This window comes from Hippocampus guttulatus, chromosome 16 (assembly GCF_054856545.1).
Source record: "Hippocampus guttulatus isolate MCC_2025c chromosome 16, RoL_Hgut_1.0, whole genome shotgun sequence".
Classification (NCBI taxonomy): Eukaryota; Metazoa; Chordata; class Actinopteri; order Syngnathiformes; family Syngnathidae; genus Hippocampus; species Hippocampus guttulatus.
The window spans coordinates 13359962-13375677 of record NC_141276.1 but is presented as its reverse complement, the minus strand read 5'-3'; the positions used below and the strand labels follow the sequence as shown (position 1 = coordinate 13375677).

Below are 15716 nucleotides of genomic sequence, written 5' to 3'. Positions count from 1 at the left end.
GTCTGAGTTTGGTCCGTCCCTTACGTGCTCCTCCCCTCTCCATTCTTTCCATGTTGCAACCCCCTGCTCCCCCCCCCCCCCTTCAGGCCACTACATCCACATTTTTTTTGTTCCATTTTAGGGATCCCTCTGATAAAGCCTCTATTAATGCAGTTGCACTTGAAACTATTCAACAGTCGATGTTAATTAGTTTTTATTTGTAAAATGTACAAACTTTCAACAGCTGGCCATTTGAATAAGTAGTAAAAAAAATATTGTGCTCCTGAGAATATTGTTTCGTTCCTTCATTGCAATTTCACACACACACACACACACACACACACACACACACACACACACACACACACACACACACACACACACACACACACACACAGTAGCTGAGCTAGTAAGGCTGTTGTCAGCATATTCTACCCATGCCAAATGGGACTCCCTGTAGAGGGCTCCTTCTCAGCCATGCAGCGGAGGAAGTTCATTCTCAAACACCTGGTTAGCCCTCTCCATCTGACCATTGGACTGAGGGTGATGCCCAGAAGACAGACTGGCCCCCGATCCAATAGATTTACAAAAAGCCCTCCACACCCATGATATGAACTGGGGACCCTGGTCTGAGATGATGTCGAGGGGGAGGCCATGCACCCTAAATACCTGGTGGACTAAATGTTTGGCCGTTTCCAAAGCCGAGGGGAGTTTAGTGAGGGAAGCAAAATGAGCCGCTTTGGAAAAGCGGTCTTCAACAGTCATAATAGTGGTCTTAATTTGGAATGGAGGCAAGCCAGTGACAAAGTCTAGTGCTATGTGGGACCAGGGTCTGTTGGGGTTAGGCAAGGGGTAGAGTAATCCAGCTGGGGCCTGATGGGATGCCTTTCTGCGGGCACAAGTAGCAACGAACGCCCGGGTGTCCTTCTCCATGCCACCAAAACTGTCTCTTGAGCACGGTTAGGTTGCGGTTGGCAGGCAAACTTCGAGGTGTGGGCCCATAAGAGAAGTTGGGAACGGATGGAGTTTGGAACAAAAAGGTTGCTTTTAGGACCTGTTCCAGGATTGGGTTGCTGACGCTGTGCTGTCTTCAATCTCCCATGTCAGGGCAGTGACAACACATCAAGAGATAATGATGGTCTTGGGGTGTTTAGTAAGCTTCTCGGGGGAGAAGGCGTCAGGCTTCGTGTTCGTATGTGAGCATGATGATGATAATAAATAATAATGATAAAAATAATAATAATAATAATGACCTGTGCTAGTTTAACTGCGAGTAACTCCCGGTCGCCTACATCATAATTGCGTTCAGTGGGAGACAAACGATGGGAAGAGATGGCACAAGGATTCAGGTGTTCTCCGGAACCTCCCCGCTGGGATGGTACCGCTCCAACCCCAGAATCGGAGGTGTCAACCTCTACGATGAATTGCTTGCTGCCCGGACTAGGACAGGGGTTGTGGTGATTAAGTATTTAAGTTGGTTAAAGGCCTTGTCTGCCTTCGCCCAGCAGAATGACACAGAAGAGGACATGAGTCTGTTAGTGGTGAGTCAACCCTACTGTCCTGAATAAAGCACCGGTAGAAGTTTGCGAACCCCAGGAAGTATTGACTTCTTTCCGTGAGCTGGGGACTGGCCACTCCTCCACGGACCGAATCTTGTTTGGGCCGGCTCGAACTCGTCTCTCCTGGATGACATGGCCCCAAAAAAAGCCACTGTGCTCACATTTCTCAACTTTGACAAAAAGGCTGTTTTCCAGTAACCTCACATGGAAGATATGTAACTCTGGGTCTCGGGAAAAGATTTATATGTCCTACAAATACAAACAAAGCGGTTCAGAAAGTCACGCAGCATCTCATTAATCAAAGCCTGGAACACAGCGGATGCATTGGTTAGGACAAAAGGCATAACGAAGTACTCAAAATGGCCTATGGGTTTCTTGAAGGCAGTCTTCCACTCATCCCCTTCCTTTACACACACCAGGTGATATGCGTTACGGAGATCCAACTTTGTGAAGATCCTTGCACATTGTAGGAGCTTGAAAGTAGAGTTCATTCAAGGCAGGGGGTACTTGTTCTTCATCATAATGCTGTTCAAACCTCTGAAAGCTATACAGGGCCTTGTCCTTTTTGGCCAAAAAAAAAAGAATCCTGCTCCGAAAGGCGAAGAGGAGGGCCTAATGACTCCAGCTGCCAAGGACTCTGAGATGTAGGTTTCCATCGCCTCTCTTCAGGTCGTGATAGATGGTATAACCAACTGGCCGGCAGGGGGGCGCCAGTAAGCAGATCAATGGCACAATCATAGGGACAATGAGGAGGTAGGGACAGAGCCCTCGTTTTACTGAAGACTTCCCTAGGGTCATGATATTCAGGAGGAATGTGGAACAAATCAGGTGAAGAGAGGACTGCAGACAAATGAAGTGACAATGTGTGCTCCAACCAACGATCTTGTAAGGACCAATCAATATGAGGGTTATGTAACTGCAGCCGGGGGTAGTCAAGCACTAGAGCAGTGGTGTCAAACATATGGCTCGTGGGCCAGAACCGGCCCCCCAAGGATGTTCGATCAGGCCCGCAGGATAATTTAAAAGGGAAAAAATGCATAAAAGACACGGAATGAATATTTTTAAATAAGGTGCAATGCATGGATTGTCCACCAGGGGACACACTGTTTTGATCAGAGTAGAAGACAACATTGTTTTGATCAGAGAAGAAGACAACAGCAGCCTCAGTCTGTCACTGAGACAGACCGTCACTTGACAGCAGACGCTATCAAGGACATGTGAATATTTTATTCTTTACACATTTAATAGCACTCTCCTTAGTTTGTAAGGTGTTGGCAGGGATAAAATTTAGATTTGATATGAACATGTGTAAATGGTTTAAAAATTCCTTTCTTTATAAATCTCATTTAATCTTAAAGTGCATTACTATATTCTTCAATACCAATTACAGTACTTGTTAAAGTTTTGTGCCTTTGTTCAATCAGCGGGATCAGTTGCAATGTATATATGTGAATGATAAAAGTCAATTGCACATTTGTCTCAGGAAATCTTTAGGTGCTTCATGAAATATTTTGTAAAAGATATGCTCATTAAATGTCAACATTTTCCCAATATTCTTGTGCTTCTTTAGACCAAAACAAAGGAAAGCCATATTATTTTGGTTATTTATAGCAGAGTATGGTAGAATTTTAATGGTCCAGCCCACTTGACATCTACAGAGGCCGTATGCAGCCCACAATATGATATGAGTTTGACACCCCTGCACTAGAGGGTTGTATAGAGCGATTAGAGAGATTATCGAGAGCAAGTCTTTCGTGACGGTTGTCGGACAGAACCAGCATGATGGGGTAGGTCCTTTGGTCCACCTGAGTTAAGACCTCACCATCAATGCCCACGGCTGGTATAGGCTTCTCCAGTGGCTCCAGTTCACCCCAACTGCTTAGTGAGTTGGTATCTAAAAAATTGTCTTCTGCCCCTGAAACAATTAGAGCCTGGAGTGGGAAAACAGTGTTAAATACACATAGTGTGGCTGGCGCAGATAGGTAGGTGGCTCGGGGCGTTTTAACAGGCTGGATGCTCGTCAGGACTCCCACTCCTACCGACAAGCTCCCCCATTTGGTCTGGAAGGACAAGTGTTAACGTAATGGCCCGGTTTACCGCAATAGAGACACTCACCAGCCCGTATCCTGTGGAGGCGCTTTTCCGGAGTAAGCTTGGCTCGACCATTTGCATGGGCTCTTCCTCCACAGGGTCGGCTGGAAGCTGGCCTGGCTAGTTCATGGACTGTTGGACCCGAGATGTCCTTTGTCTTTGCCTCTCACGTAACCTATTGCCTATCCTGATGGAGAGAGAGACTAACGCAGGCAGGTCGGAAGACACATCCCTAGTCACCAAATCGTCCTTGACCTTCTCGCTTCGACCTTCAGTGAAAGCCGACCATAGCGCGGCGTCATTCCACCGAGCCTCTGCTTCCAGGGTCCAAAAATTAACAGAAGTCTGCCACAGAGCGGTTACCTTGCCGTAGCTTCAGGAGTCGAATAGGAGTGTCCACAGCAGAGTTGGGGTAGTCAAACACAGTCCTGAGTCTGGCAACAAAGTCGGAATAGTTCATTCTAAAGAACTCACTGTCAGTGGTCATGGCTTCAGCCCATGCTAGCGCCCTGCCCTGAAAAAGCCCAATGACAACGAGTCCACACTGGAGTAGGAAGCCTCAACATCTTTCCAAGTCCCTGGAGAAGGGGTCTGTGTCACTCACATGAATGTCCTGGCAGGTTGTCGAGGGAGGTGCCACTTGAGCCAGCGAAGGGAGCCTGGAGTCTTGTACCGAAGAGGCAAGCGTGGAGACCTGACGAGACAATTCAGATTTTTGGGCTGATGCACACTGGCTGCTATCCTCCAGAGCACGGAGGAGTTGGTCATGTTGGCCAAGCAGAAGTGATGTGCCCAACTGTGCCGAGGCGCAGATGCCTGTGCCGAGTAAACCGGAAAAAAATCTGCCAAGCGCGCATCGAGGCATGTGTCGATTACGCTTGTGGCCACGCCCGAAGCCTCGGAACGCGCGTTGCTACGTCCGAAGCCTCGCGAGACGGGATTCCTACATCACCGCAAACAGTTTCGCGGGTGATTCGAAATTAAATTGGCTCCATTTCCCTGACCGCCATACAGCTGAGAACATGGCTACCGTTAAATCGGCACTCATGGCACAATTGGGCATTTCCACCAAAGTGACTTGCCTTGTGACAGATGGTGCAGCCAACATGGCTGCATGTGCCAGAGACCTTCATCTTTTTATGAATTTTAATGTGTGCGCCACACAAATTGTGTGGCGCACACATTAAAATCTGATCGTGAAGAAGGCTCTGGCAGAAAACACTAAGCTGTCTGAGATCCGTCTTCAGTGTAGGAGGATAGTTGGCTACTTCAAAAGCAGTACCACTGCAAAGGTAAATTCCTTTATTACACAGCAGTCTTCAATTCATGCTGAATGACTTGAATAATGTTTTGTTTCCTATTTTATTTTTATAGACAAGGCTGACACAGGTGCAGGAGCAAATGGCACCTACAGAGCCTGTGCTGAAGCTCATTCAAGAGGTAAGTTGACATCCATAACTGCTTCCACTCCCCTTCCAAACATTCATTCATTCATTCATTTTCCGAACCGCTTGATCCTCACCAGGGTCGCGGGGGGGTGCTGGAGCCTATCCCAGCCGTCTTCGGGCAGTAGGCGGGGGACACCCCGAACCGGTTGCCAGCCAATCGCAGGGCACACAGAGACGAACAACCATGCGCACTCACACTCACGCCTAGGGACAATTTAGCGTGTTCAATCAGCCTGCCATGCATGTTTTTGGAACGTGGGAGGAAACCGGAGCACCCGGAGAAAACCCACGCAGGCCTGGGGAGAACATGCAAACTCCACACAGGGAGGCCAGAGCTGGAATTGAACCCGGTACCTCTGCACTGTGAAGTCGACGTGCTAACCACTGGACTACCGGGCCGCCCCTTCCAAACAATAATGACCTTTTATTTTCAGGTGGAAACACGCTGGAACAGCACCTTCCACATGGTGCAACGCATGTACAACCTCCGGGAAGCCGTAGGAGCAGCCCTGGCAGGCCTACACACTGACATTACCCCACTCACATCCCACCAGTTGAGGCTCATTTCTGAGAGTGTGCAGGTGCTGTCCCCATTTAATGATGCCACCGTAGAGCTCTCAGAAGAGAAGAGAGTGTCTGGGTCCAAGGTCATACCACTTTTGGCCATACTGCACCACACCTTGGAGGATGACATGGGAACCATACAAATGGAGCAAAGCAATGGCTGAGGGTCTTAAAAAACAACCGAGGGACAAGCTCTACAAACTCCAAGCCATGAGCATCATGTCACTGGCAACACTGCTGGATCCCAGGTTTGTATCAGTTGTCTGTTTTTCTCATCTGTCTACTAGTACCAATAAATGAGAAAGTGCCTCTTGTTGAACAGTTCACAACTGCAATGAGTCTCACTGTCATTTGCAGGTTCAAAAAGATAGGCTTCTTTAGCCCAAATAAAGCACAAGAGGCTGACAGGAGGCTCACAGCTGAATGTGCGACAGTGATCCGGCACAGGGCATCTTCCTCCTCCTCCAACCCATCTTCATCAACACAACTGGACACATCAGAAGCTTCCCAGCCTGTGGAGCAAGGTAATATTCGATACATTCTAATGGTGTTAATTAAGCAATAGGAAATGAGCGGCAGTGCATTATTGTGGGATAAGGCATTCTTTTGCTCCCATCTCTACGATGGGCAGCCAGAACTGCCTGTTGGCTGTTAGTCTGTTTGTTGTGTCTTAGGTGACAAACTGTGGCGACGACTGAACCACACATTCATGCAGAGGAGGTACCCAGAGTGAGACCGCAGATGTGACTGTGGAGGTCCACACTTACCTGGGCAAACCCAACATAAGCAGGATGTCAAACCCCCTGGACTACTGGGAGCTGCACAAACATGTCTACCCAAACCTCTACAAACTAGCAATACCCTTTCTCTGTATCCCGGCCTCATCCGTCCCTTGTGAAAGACTATTTTCAAAAGCAGGCGAAATCCTATCTAAAAAAAGAAACCGTTTAAAGCCCAAAATTTTGGAAAAACTATTGTTCCTCAATAAAAATGAATGAAAGGTGTGTCTTGTTCCTTGTTTATGTCAATGTCTAAAATAAAGCAATCATTCTTTCAAGTAACACACGCACATTGATTCACATCACAACTCCCTGCCCTTTTGACCCCATCAAATCCATGGTATCATTTTAATCACTGTCTGTCATGACATTTATTTTCCACATGATGGCGCAATAGAACAAAATCGAGCCGGTCCTCGAGGCCAAGGACCGGCTCGAGGAACACATCTCTGCATTTTAAGTATACTGTATGCACAAGTTGGGCTCTGCCTTGCAACCTACCTCAAAAAAGGTCTGCCAACTGCTGAAATTTGCAACTGATTTAACCCCAAAGCAGAAGGAAGTGGTAAATCATCTGAAAAGGTTAATCGGAGAGTTGGATGAATTCAAGCGTCAGACGTTTTTCCGGTTTTGCACTGTACCTGATCTTGTAACCAACACCATTCTTGTGGAGTTCCAGGAAATGGCAGAGTTTAGTAGACGGCAGGCGGGGCATACATGTGGAAAGGTTCTGCATATTTCAACAGCAAAATTTTTTTCCCCAGATTTCCGATCAGAATTCAATGCCGTTCTTGAAAGCAATGTCTGGGTGATGGGCATTGTTTAGCTTTTTCACACCGGTAACTGTGTGAATAAGCCATCGTAGCTTGCATCAGCACTACATGGCTTCGGTACAGGACATTGTTCACAGTTTTCAAGAGGTTTGTAGAAACAAACTTTGCATTGTTTGTTTTTATAGTTTTATAGTATATAGAAATGGCTAGCTTGCATTGGGTGTTGTATTACAGTAATATACAGTTCTGTAAAGTTTGGGGGCTTTATATACAAAAAGGCCTAAGAAGTTATACATAACCATTGGATGGTTGTTTCAACAGCTATGCTGTATTATTTAGGTCCATGCCTCTATTATTAAAAGTTTTTGTTGCGTTCAATAAACTTAGTCTTCATCCACTATGTTTTTATGTCTACACATGAATGTCGACAGTTAATATCCTTGTGTGCAAAGGTGAATGGTTTAATAACATTTTACAGATATTTTCTAATGGCTGTTAAGCACATCGACCTCACAGTGCAGAGATGCAGGGTTCGATTCCAGTTCCGGCCTTTCTGTGTGGAGTCTCAGGCTACTCTGGACCCCCCACCTCCATGCCAAAAACATGCGTGGCACGTGAATGGAACACCCCAAATTGTCCCTGTGATTGTGAGCGCAGATGGTTGTTCGTCTCTGTGTGCCCTGTGGTTGGCCGTTCAGGGTGTCCCCCGCCTACTGCCCGATGACAGCTGGGATAGGCTCCACAGCATGCCTGGTGACCCTTGTGAGGATAAGTGGATCTGAAAATGGACAGAGATGATTTCTATCAATATTAACAATAAGACATTCATCCATTGTTGATCCACTTATTCTCACAAGGGTCATGGGCATGCTGGAGCCATGGCACTGTTTTAAATAAAGGGGTTTAAGAAAGGGTCTGTGTACTTCCAGCCCACTGCTGAAGAGAGAGAGTGCCATCTTTCTTTCTTTCTTCTTCTGAACCGCTTGATCCTCACTAGGGTCACGGGGGGTGCTGGATCCTATCCCAGCTGTCTCCAGGCAGTAGGCGGGGGACACCCTGAATCGGTTGCCAGCCAATCGCAGGGCACACAGAGACGAACAACCATCCACGCTCACACTCACACCTAGGGACAATTTAGAGTGTTCAATCAGCCTGCCACGCATGTTTTTGGAATGTGGGAGGGAACCGGAGCACCCGGAGAAAACCCATGCAGGCCCGGGGAGAACATGCAAACTCCACACAGGGAGTCCGGGGCTGGAATCGAACCCGGTACCTCTGCACTGTGAAGCCGACGTGCTAACCACTGGACCACCGGGCCGCCCAGAGTGCCATCTAGAGAAGTCAAAAAACAACTGGTTTATGGAGCAAATTTGAAGCTTCAAATAAAAGGCCTTTGAAATCTGACATGTTGTCCTTTTCGGCCAATTTAAAAATACATATTTTAAAGTCCGGTCCCTGAAAATATTGTCTGACATTAAACCGGTCCATGGGGCAAAAAAGGTTGGGGACCGCTGCCCTAGTGTCTCGAAAACCTGGTGTGGTTGCGGGATAACTAAGATTAATTTCTTTAATGATTTATTTTTAAATACAAATTTGATGTAGAATTACCAGTGACTTTATTTTCTATCTCAACTTAAAAACGCTTCTTGCCGCTGTTTTTATTCTCCTCTTCTTGTGAGTTTTTATCCTCCCTGGGTGAAATTATCGTTGCCCGACAGCCCAAAAATTACTTATTCTATATTTATGTTTTTTTAATCCAAACCAATGACATGCATGCATTATTGGACGCACTTTTATTTTGAAGGTGGCCAACGCAGCTCGGTGGCGGCAGTTACCATAATGCACAGTCTTCACAAACTCAGTGGCGGCTCACTGGCTTTAAATTTTGCTAGTGGAGGCTGTCTTGATCGCAGTACCACGACGCGCTTCCACGCGTAGCACTGCATTTTCTTGAATTTGTCTCAAAGATACTCAGGCCTCAACAGAAGGCGTCTGTCGTTGCTTTTATGGACTAAGCATCTAACGTTAAACATTCGAGTCTTGTTAAAATCGTCTCGGTGCACGTTGGAGCTTCTCGGCCTTGATTAGCTTAGCTTGCTACAGGCTAACCAGGACGCGTTTGAAATCACCAGATTGCTCAGTGGACACGAGACATGATTGTCGTTTGAACATTTGCGCAACAAGTGCAGGAGAGTACGAGTGAAACTTTGTGGCGTAAAAGTGGAGAACGATCGACCACGTCAACTACTGGACACTGTTGTCAAAATGCAGCCAGGAATTGTTCAACACGGAGCAGGTTTGGTCACTTACTCTCACTTTGGTCAGGATGTGCTTTTAGTTTGTTTTTAACAGTATTTATATGCCGTCTGTCTCAGTGGCACCTCCAGATTTTCCTTAAATATGGGTGGCCAGATGAGGCCACATAAAACCGTTGCATGGCACACCAAAACTAAAAGCCATAATTTCAGCAATTCATTGTACAAGGAGCGTCAGACTCACTTTTGTCACATGCCACATTGTCCAGTGGTTTGAAAAGGGCATTGGTTATTTTGCCGCTACCGGCAACTCTCCTTCGAGCGTTATTTTGCCGTAGACAGCTCCTATTGGTCGAATTCGTGATGGTAAGCAATAAAGCAGCACCTTGGGAACGACTGCTCGACGCACTTCGCCATGAGCTGGCACATTTTAACGGGCTCAGTATTTGTACTTGTACTTTTCTCGCGATTCCCTGCAAAATAACGGTAAATGGCATTTTAAAAACGAAAACCATTTGCAATTTTGGTATTGTGATGAGAATGATGAAGTCGATACAGATTGGCCACATAAAGTGGCGGGTCGGATCTGGCTCGCGGGCCTTGAGTTTGACACATACTTGTAGTACTTGTTGTACTTAACTGGCCAGGAGAAATCTGTCAGAAAGACTGAGAGAAATGTCTTTCCTTATATTAACATTTGAACAGCTTTCACTATTGACTTTAACATTAGCGCTACTGATGTTTTCAAAACGAAGCATCTGTTGTATTTAAATACGCAACACATGAAATTCCTTTTGTTGTGTGTTTAGTTTTACTGTAAATACCAACTGGGTTGTTTTTGCTTATAAGTAGTTTACTAATTGGGGCTGTCCCATTGGATTAGCGCTGGCAGGGATGAGGGCTGAGTTGTCATGTTTCAAAATATAAATGAGCAAAACCAATGGAGACTCACAGTTAAGTGCTTCAGTATGATAAAATAGAGGCAGTACAGTTGTTTGACTTTTTTTTTTTTTTGCAAGGAGGTTGATGGTATCCATGTTGCTTTTCACCAATAAAATGTATAGCATTCTATTACAAAGAATATTCAACAGTGCAAACTTCTTTATTTGTAAGATGACATATTGGTTATCTACTAGCACCAGCGTTGCTTTGCTTGTGCTTCATTCGTGGAAGGTGGAAAGTTGGATTTTTTTTTCACTCCAATTGTCCCAGCTCTGACCTCAAAGCGTTCGAGGTGAACGTAAACAGCAAAGATCTTCAAAGCATTTCCTTCATGTCATCATTTAATTTCAAGCGCTGCGCGAGCGGCATATCATCGCAGACAGTTCAAGCCACATTGTGTTACATGGCCTGGTGTCAAATAGCTAAATCAATGTCATAAAAAAATTAAAGCTAGCGATAGGTGAATATGTTTCTCATCACAAAGTGTGTTTTGCCATTCACAGTCTGTCTCTCTATAGGGAGCTGCCATTGTCGAGGGCACCGGCATGCTTCCATGTTTGTTTATGTTGGGGGAGGGGAGAGGAAGAGCATGCTTGGTGTGGATTTGAGACTAAGAATGGGTGTGAGGAGACGCCGGTGCTTATGTGCAGCAGTTGGAAAAAATAGTTTGTATGCAGAAAAATATACACTCAAAAATAGAGATCCACAAAATTGATGAATTCCAGATATTGATAATTTATCTTGAGGATCGATACTTAAAATATAGCACTCTGGATTGAAAAATTATTTTGGTATCGATCTTCCCATCCGTAGCGGGAATACACAAACAGTGGTAAACAATCACGGCGAAACTTAGACGCAGCTGAGCAGAACACCTTTGGAGCCTGTAGCGGAAGCCAACTGCTTCATTCCAGTGGTGAGTGACATCAATATCAAGTGTTTTATTGACAGTAGAAAGTAACAAGTGCAGAGATGAAAGTCCTCCGGATTTTCCTGGAATTCCGGGTTTTTTGCGACCTGAACTGCTGCTCCCTGCCACAATGAAAAACCTCAGCTGCGATGCCAACCTTACCTGGTGCTTTTCCCAAGGACATGCCTTTGGTGGCAGTGACATCCAGTTCAGGAATCACAGACAGGCTGTCAATCTGGTCAAGGGCTTTTGTTTAGGCAAGGTTTTCATGGCCATACAGCTCTGAGCAAAAAATCCCAAAAAATGTATTAAAATGTTCGAACAGGGTTTGAAAATAGGGACCAGACTGCCTAGGGAGCTACCTCTACTGGTTTTCTTTTTGAAGTTGACTTACTTAGCCATGGGATATTCTAAGCAAGGCAGTGGATGCTATTCGACGCATAGCTGGGACCCTAAGCAGTCATTCCCATCCCGGTTAGAAGCTAGTTGGTGTTCAAGGGGTTATCCCATGTTTCCCCCAGGCCTCTCTATTCCACAGGAGAGCCTCACAATCAGATCAATTTAATGTTATAATCCAGGACATAAAGGATAGGCTCCCCCGAAAATGCATCAGTACTTGAATTTGCTCATACTAAACAATAAGCAGTAACTCATTTGGCTCTCCTGTGAAGCTTCATTATAAATCTAAACCAGAATAACGCATGTGTTTGTCTTCTTGGGTCTTTCAGACATCAGTGAAGATGTTGGTCCTGCATGGCATTACCCAGAGCAACCTGGCGTGAAAGAGAAAGAGGAGGATGAAAAGGTCCCTCAATTAAAAGAGGAAGAGGAGCGGAAAACCCCTTATCTTAAAAAAGAGGAAGAAGAGACCCATGATATTAAAGAGGAAAAGCAGGAGAGTGAAATCTGCAAACTGCACGCAACGGGTGTGATTTTGAAGAGTGAAGATGAAGGTCAAAGTGAAGCTCGCAAAGGAGTGGTGCCTCCAAGCAGCAATTCCAGTCAACAAATGTCCACAGAAGGTTATGCAGACGGTTGTGAAGGATCACAAGCACACAGCCTCCTCCCACCAATATCTGACAGTGATGCTGAAAATGATGATAATTTTCCTGACAATGAACCTGAAGGTGCTATGACATATCACACGGACAACAAAGACTGGAAATGTTCTCAGTGTGGGAAAACGTTTACTTTTAAGAGCCGTTTGAAACAACACATGACAACACACACCGGAGAGAAGCCTTTTGCCTGCTCAGTTTGTGGTCAAAGATTCTCACAAACGCGTAATTTAAAAAGACACACCAAAACCCACACTGGCGAAAAACCTTTTGTCTGCTCAGTTTGTGGCCAAAGATTCTCTCAGAAGGCAACCATAAAACGTCACGCCAGAACCCACACTGGGGAGAAACCTTTTGTCTGTTCAGTTTGTGGCCAAAGATTCACTTTGAAGGCAAGCTTAACTTCGCACATAAGAATACACACTGGAGAGAAACCTTTTGCCTGTTCACTTTGTAGTCAAAGGTTCTCTCGGAACGTGACCTTAAAAAGGCATTCGAGGACACACACTGGTGAAAAACCTTTTGCCTGCACAGTTTGTAGTCAAAGATTCACTCAGAAGGGAAACTTAAACATTCACACACATATACACTTGGAAGAGAAACTCTTTGCCTGTTCTGTTTGTGGTCAAAAATTCTCTTGCAAGGGATACTTAATAAGTCACGCAAGAACCCACTCCGGTGAGAAACCTTTTGCCTGCTCAGTTTGTGATAAAAGATTCTCTCAAAGAAGTAATTTGACTCAACACACAAGAACGATGCACAGCAGCGAGAAACCTTTTGCCTGCTCAGTGTGTGGAGACAGATTCTCTCAGAAGATTATGGTCAACAGACACCGGTGTCCTGGGACCTCACCTATGAAAGATTGTGTTGGATTCTGACAGAAAATGTACTGTACATGTGCACAAAAGCTGAAAATGACAAATGAAAAAATATTGGACCTATCAAACCGTGCATTCGTACACGCTCAGGGAGGATATTTTCCCTTAATGAGTCACGAAACGTGGGAACAAGCACATGGATTCAGCCCTCTGATCCCAGATTCGGACTGGGGGAAAAAAGTCGAACACAAACATTTTTTTCAAACAAAAATATATGGCTCGAAACTTTGTGTTTTTGCAGAACGAATGTTTCGTGTTTCCCCACCATTTGTGTGTGTTTGTGTGGAAAAACAACAACAAAACCCACTAAAAATCCATTGTAAAATCCCTCATAGAAATGTATAAACAGTAAATCACACACAATTAAAATATTTCAAATTTCCATCTCCCACCAAATATTATTTTAACATTTGTGTGTGAAGTCAAGTATAAACAACTCAGTCAATACATTTATGTAAAGTTTACATTAAATTGACATTTAAAATAACTGCAGTTATATTGTTAGAATTTCCCTGTCATGCATATCGCATCTTTTTTTTTTGGCATTTGATTTGACTCAGGTTGGAGCAAATTATATCTGTTAGTGTAAATTTTCAATCTTTTATTATTGTGATGATAGCAATACTACAGAAAAAGTAACTGACACATCTTGTCAAAAGGCAACAGGTACAGGATTTGACAGTAAATTGAGGGATTTGCCCTTTTCCAACATCTCCCACAATGCATTGCAGGCAGACATAAAAGGGAGGCAAGCATTGTTTTCTACTGACTGTTTGAGATGGTGACCAATCGTGACCAAAATTCATATGCACATTTCTATTCTTGTCGTGGAAATATAAAAACGATTTGCACAATATTTGGAAATTATTGACAATAAATCCGAGCTCCGATGAGCAAAAACCGCTATCACCGCCACAAAATTAAATATATATATATTGTGCTGATCATTTATTTATTTATTTTTACAGGTTGAACTGGACAACAGTGCATATGCATTTTGGTGGTGACTGGTTGTCATTTTCATACATTTAGCAACGCTAAAGTTTGGTTCAACTTCATACAGTATAGAAAGACAGGCAGGCAGGCAGGAATACATTACATCAGAACATCCTGATCCACACACAATGACACAAACACTTGTTGATCTTCATGCACTGATATCCCTCAATGACAAGAATTTTGAAAAAGAAAATAACTCTTGCAGGTGAACCATGATGTTCTGCTATTCGCATAAGTTGCTTTGAGAAATGCATAATGTGTTCTGCAAAATTTAATTTTGATGTTAGAAACGCAGCAAAGCGGCTGAGAAAAACTGCAATAGCTAACTACGATGCACAGCGGTAGATGTCGGAACCCCTGCATGCGCACACAAATGCACACCTCAGGTGGACTACGAGTGGCTTTCATATTAACACAGACACATCGCATGAGCTTGTTTCTCTCATTCCAAATCAGAAATGACAGTGGCATGTCTATTGTGTGACTACACGTACCTGTAATGTTTCTGAGTTCACTCCCCGCCCCCAAAGCATTTTCCTCCAACCTAGCAACTTGATAAAAACTTTTTTTTCAGCAAAAGGGGGTGTACTGTCTTTTTGTCATGAAAATATTACGTTTCAATTTTGCATTGTTTGATTTTTACAATTTTTAGCTTGCCAAACACAAACCACAGTAAATAAAAACTGATTTAAAACACGAGACTGAGTGATAAAGTGTATGTACTTGGGAAAGGGATTCTGAGAAGGGTGAGAGTGTTGGTGTTAAAGAAAAGGTGGACCATGTGCTTATGCACTGTGGAAAGTTCAAGTTGGAGCGAGGGTGAAATGGAGTGTGAGAACACACTCAGCGTAACAAGAGTGTTATACACTCATGTTACAGTAGGTGGCGACATGCACCTAAACGTTGCGTGCAAGGCTCCAATAATTGAAGGACGAAAAAAAAACCCCAAAAGGAGGAGGCACCACGAAGGACAAACGCGCTTGAGCATGCATGTCTCTCACTCTCTCTCTCTCTCTCTCTCTCTCTCTATATATATATATATATGAGGGAATGTCATACAGTCTCTTCAAAACATAATTTCTCCAATGAGCACTGAGTTAACTTTAATCTGACACTAAAATTTGACGTAAAGTACGATACAAATTTACGGTATGCTACTGAACACTTTTTTTGTATGCACGATTTGACTTTGACCCCAAAATAATTACGATGCTTACTGGCTGTGTATAAAAGTAATACACCCAGAAATAATTTATCAAAGGTCATATTATTGCGATGTTTTTTTAATGATCATTATTATGCATGTCAACTGATTCAGGGTGTCCCCCGCCTACTGCCCGAAGACGGCTGGGATAGGCTCCAGCACCCCCCGCGACCCTAGTGAGGATCAAGCGGTTTGGAAAATGGATGGATGGATGGACATTATGCATGTTTCATGTAGTTTCAAAATGTCCACAACGAATTTGTCCTAAAGGATTCGC

The 15716-nt window shown here is 44.4% G+C and overlaps 1 protein-coding gene and 1 long non-coding RNA gene across 2 annotated transcripts; one reads left to right on the top strand and one right to left on the bottom strand.

Moving 5' to 3' along the window:
* Positions 1 to 3164: 3164 nt before the first annotated feature.
* Positions 3165 to 7062, bottom strand: LOC147193269 (uncharacterized). Its single transcript, XR_015103255.1, has 3 exons — positions 6922 to 7062; positions 4234 to 4323; positions 3165 to 4143 (listed from the first exon to the last, which is right to left on the bottom strand). It is a non-coding gene; the product is annotated as an uncharacterized LOC147193269 (long non-coding RNA).
* Positions 7063 to 9059: 1997 nt separating this feature from the next.
* Positions 9060 to 14934, top strand: LOC147193268 (uncharacterized). The gene is made up of 2 exons (XM_086132453.1): positions 9060 to 9489; positions 12029 to 14934. The coding sequence occupies exons 1-2, from the start codon at positions 9459 to 9461 to the stop codon at positions 13234 to 13236; spliced, it is 1239 nt and encodes a 412-aa protein (XP_085988579.1). The 5' UTR covers positions 9060 to 9458; the 3' UTR covers positions 13237 to 14934.
* Positions 14935 to 15716: the final 782 nt, after the last annotated feature.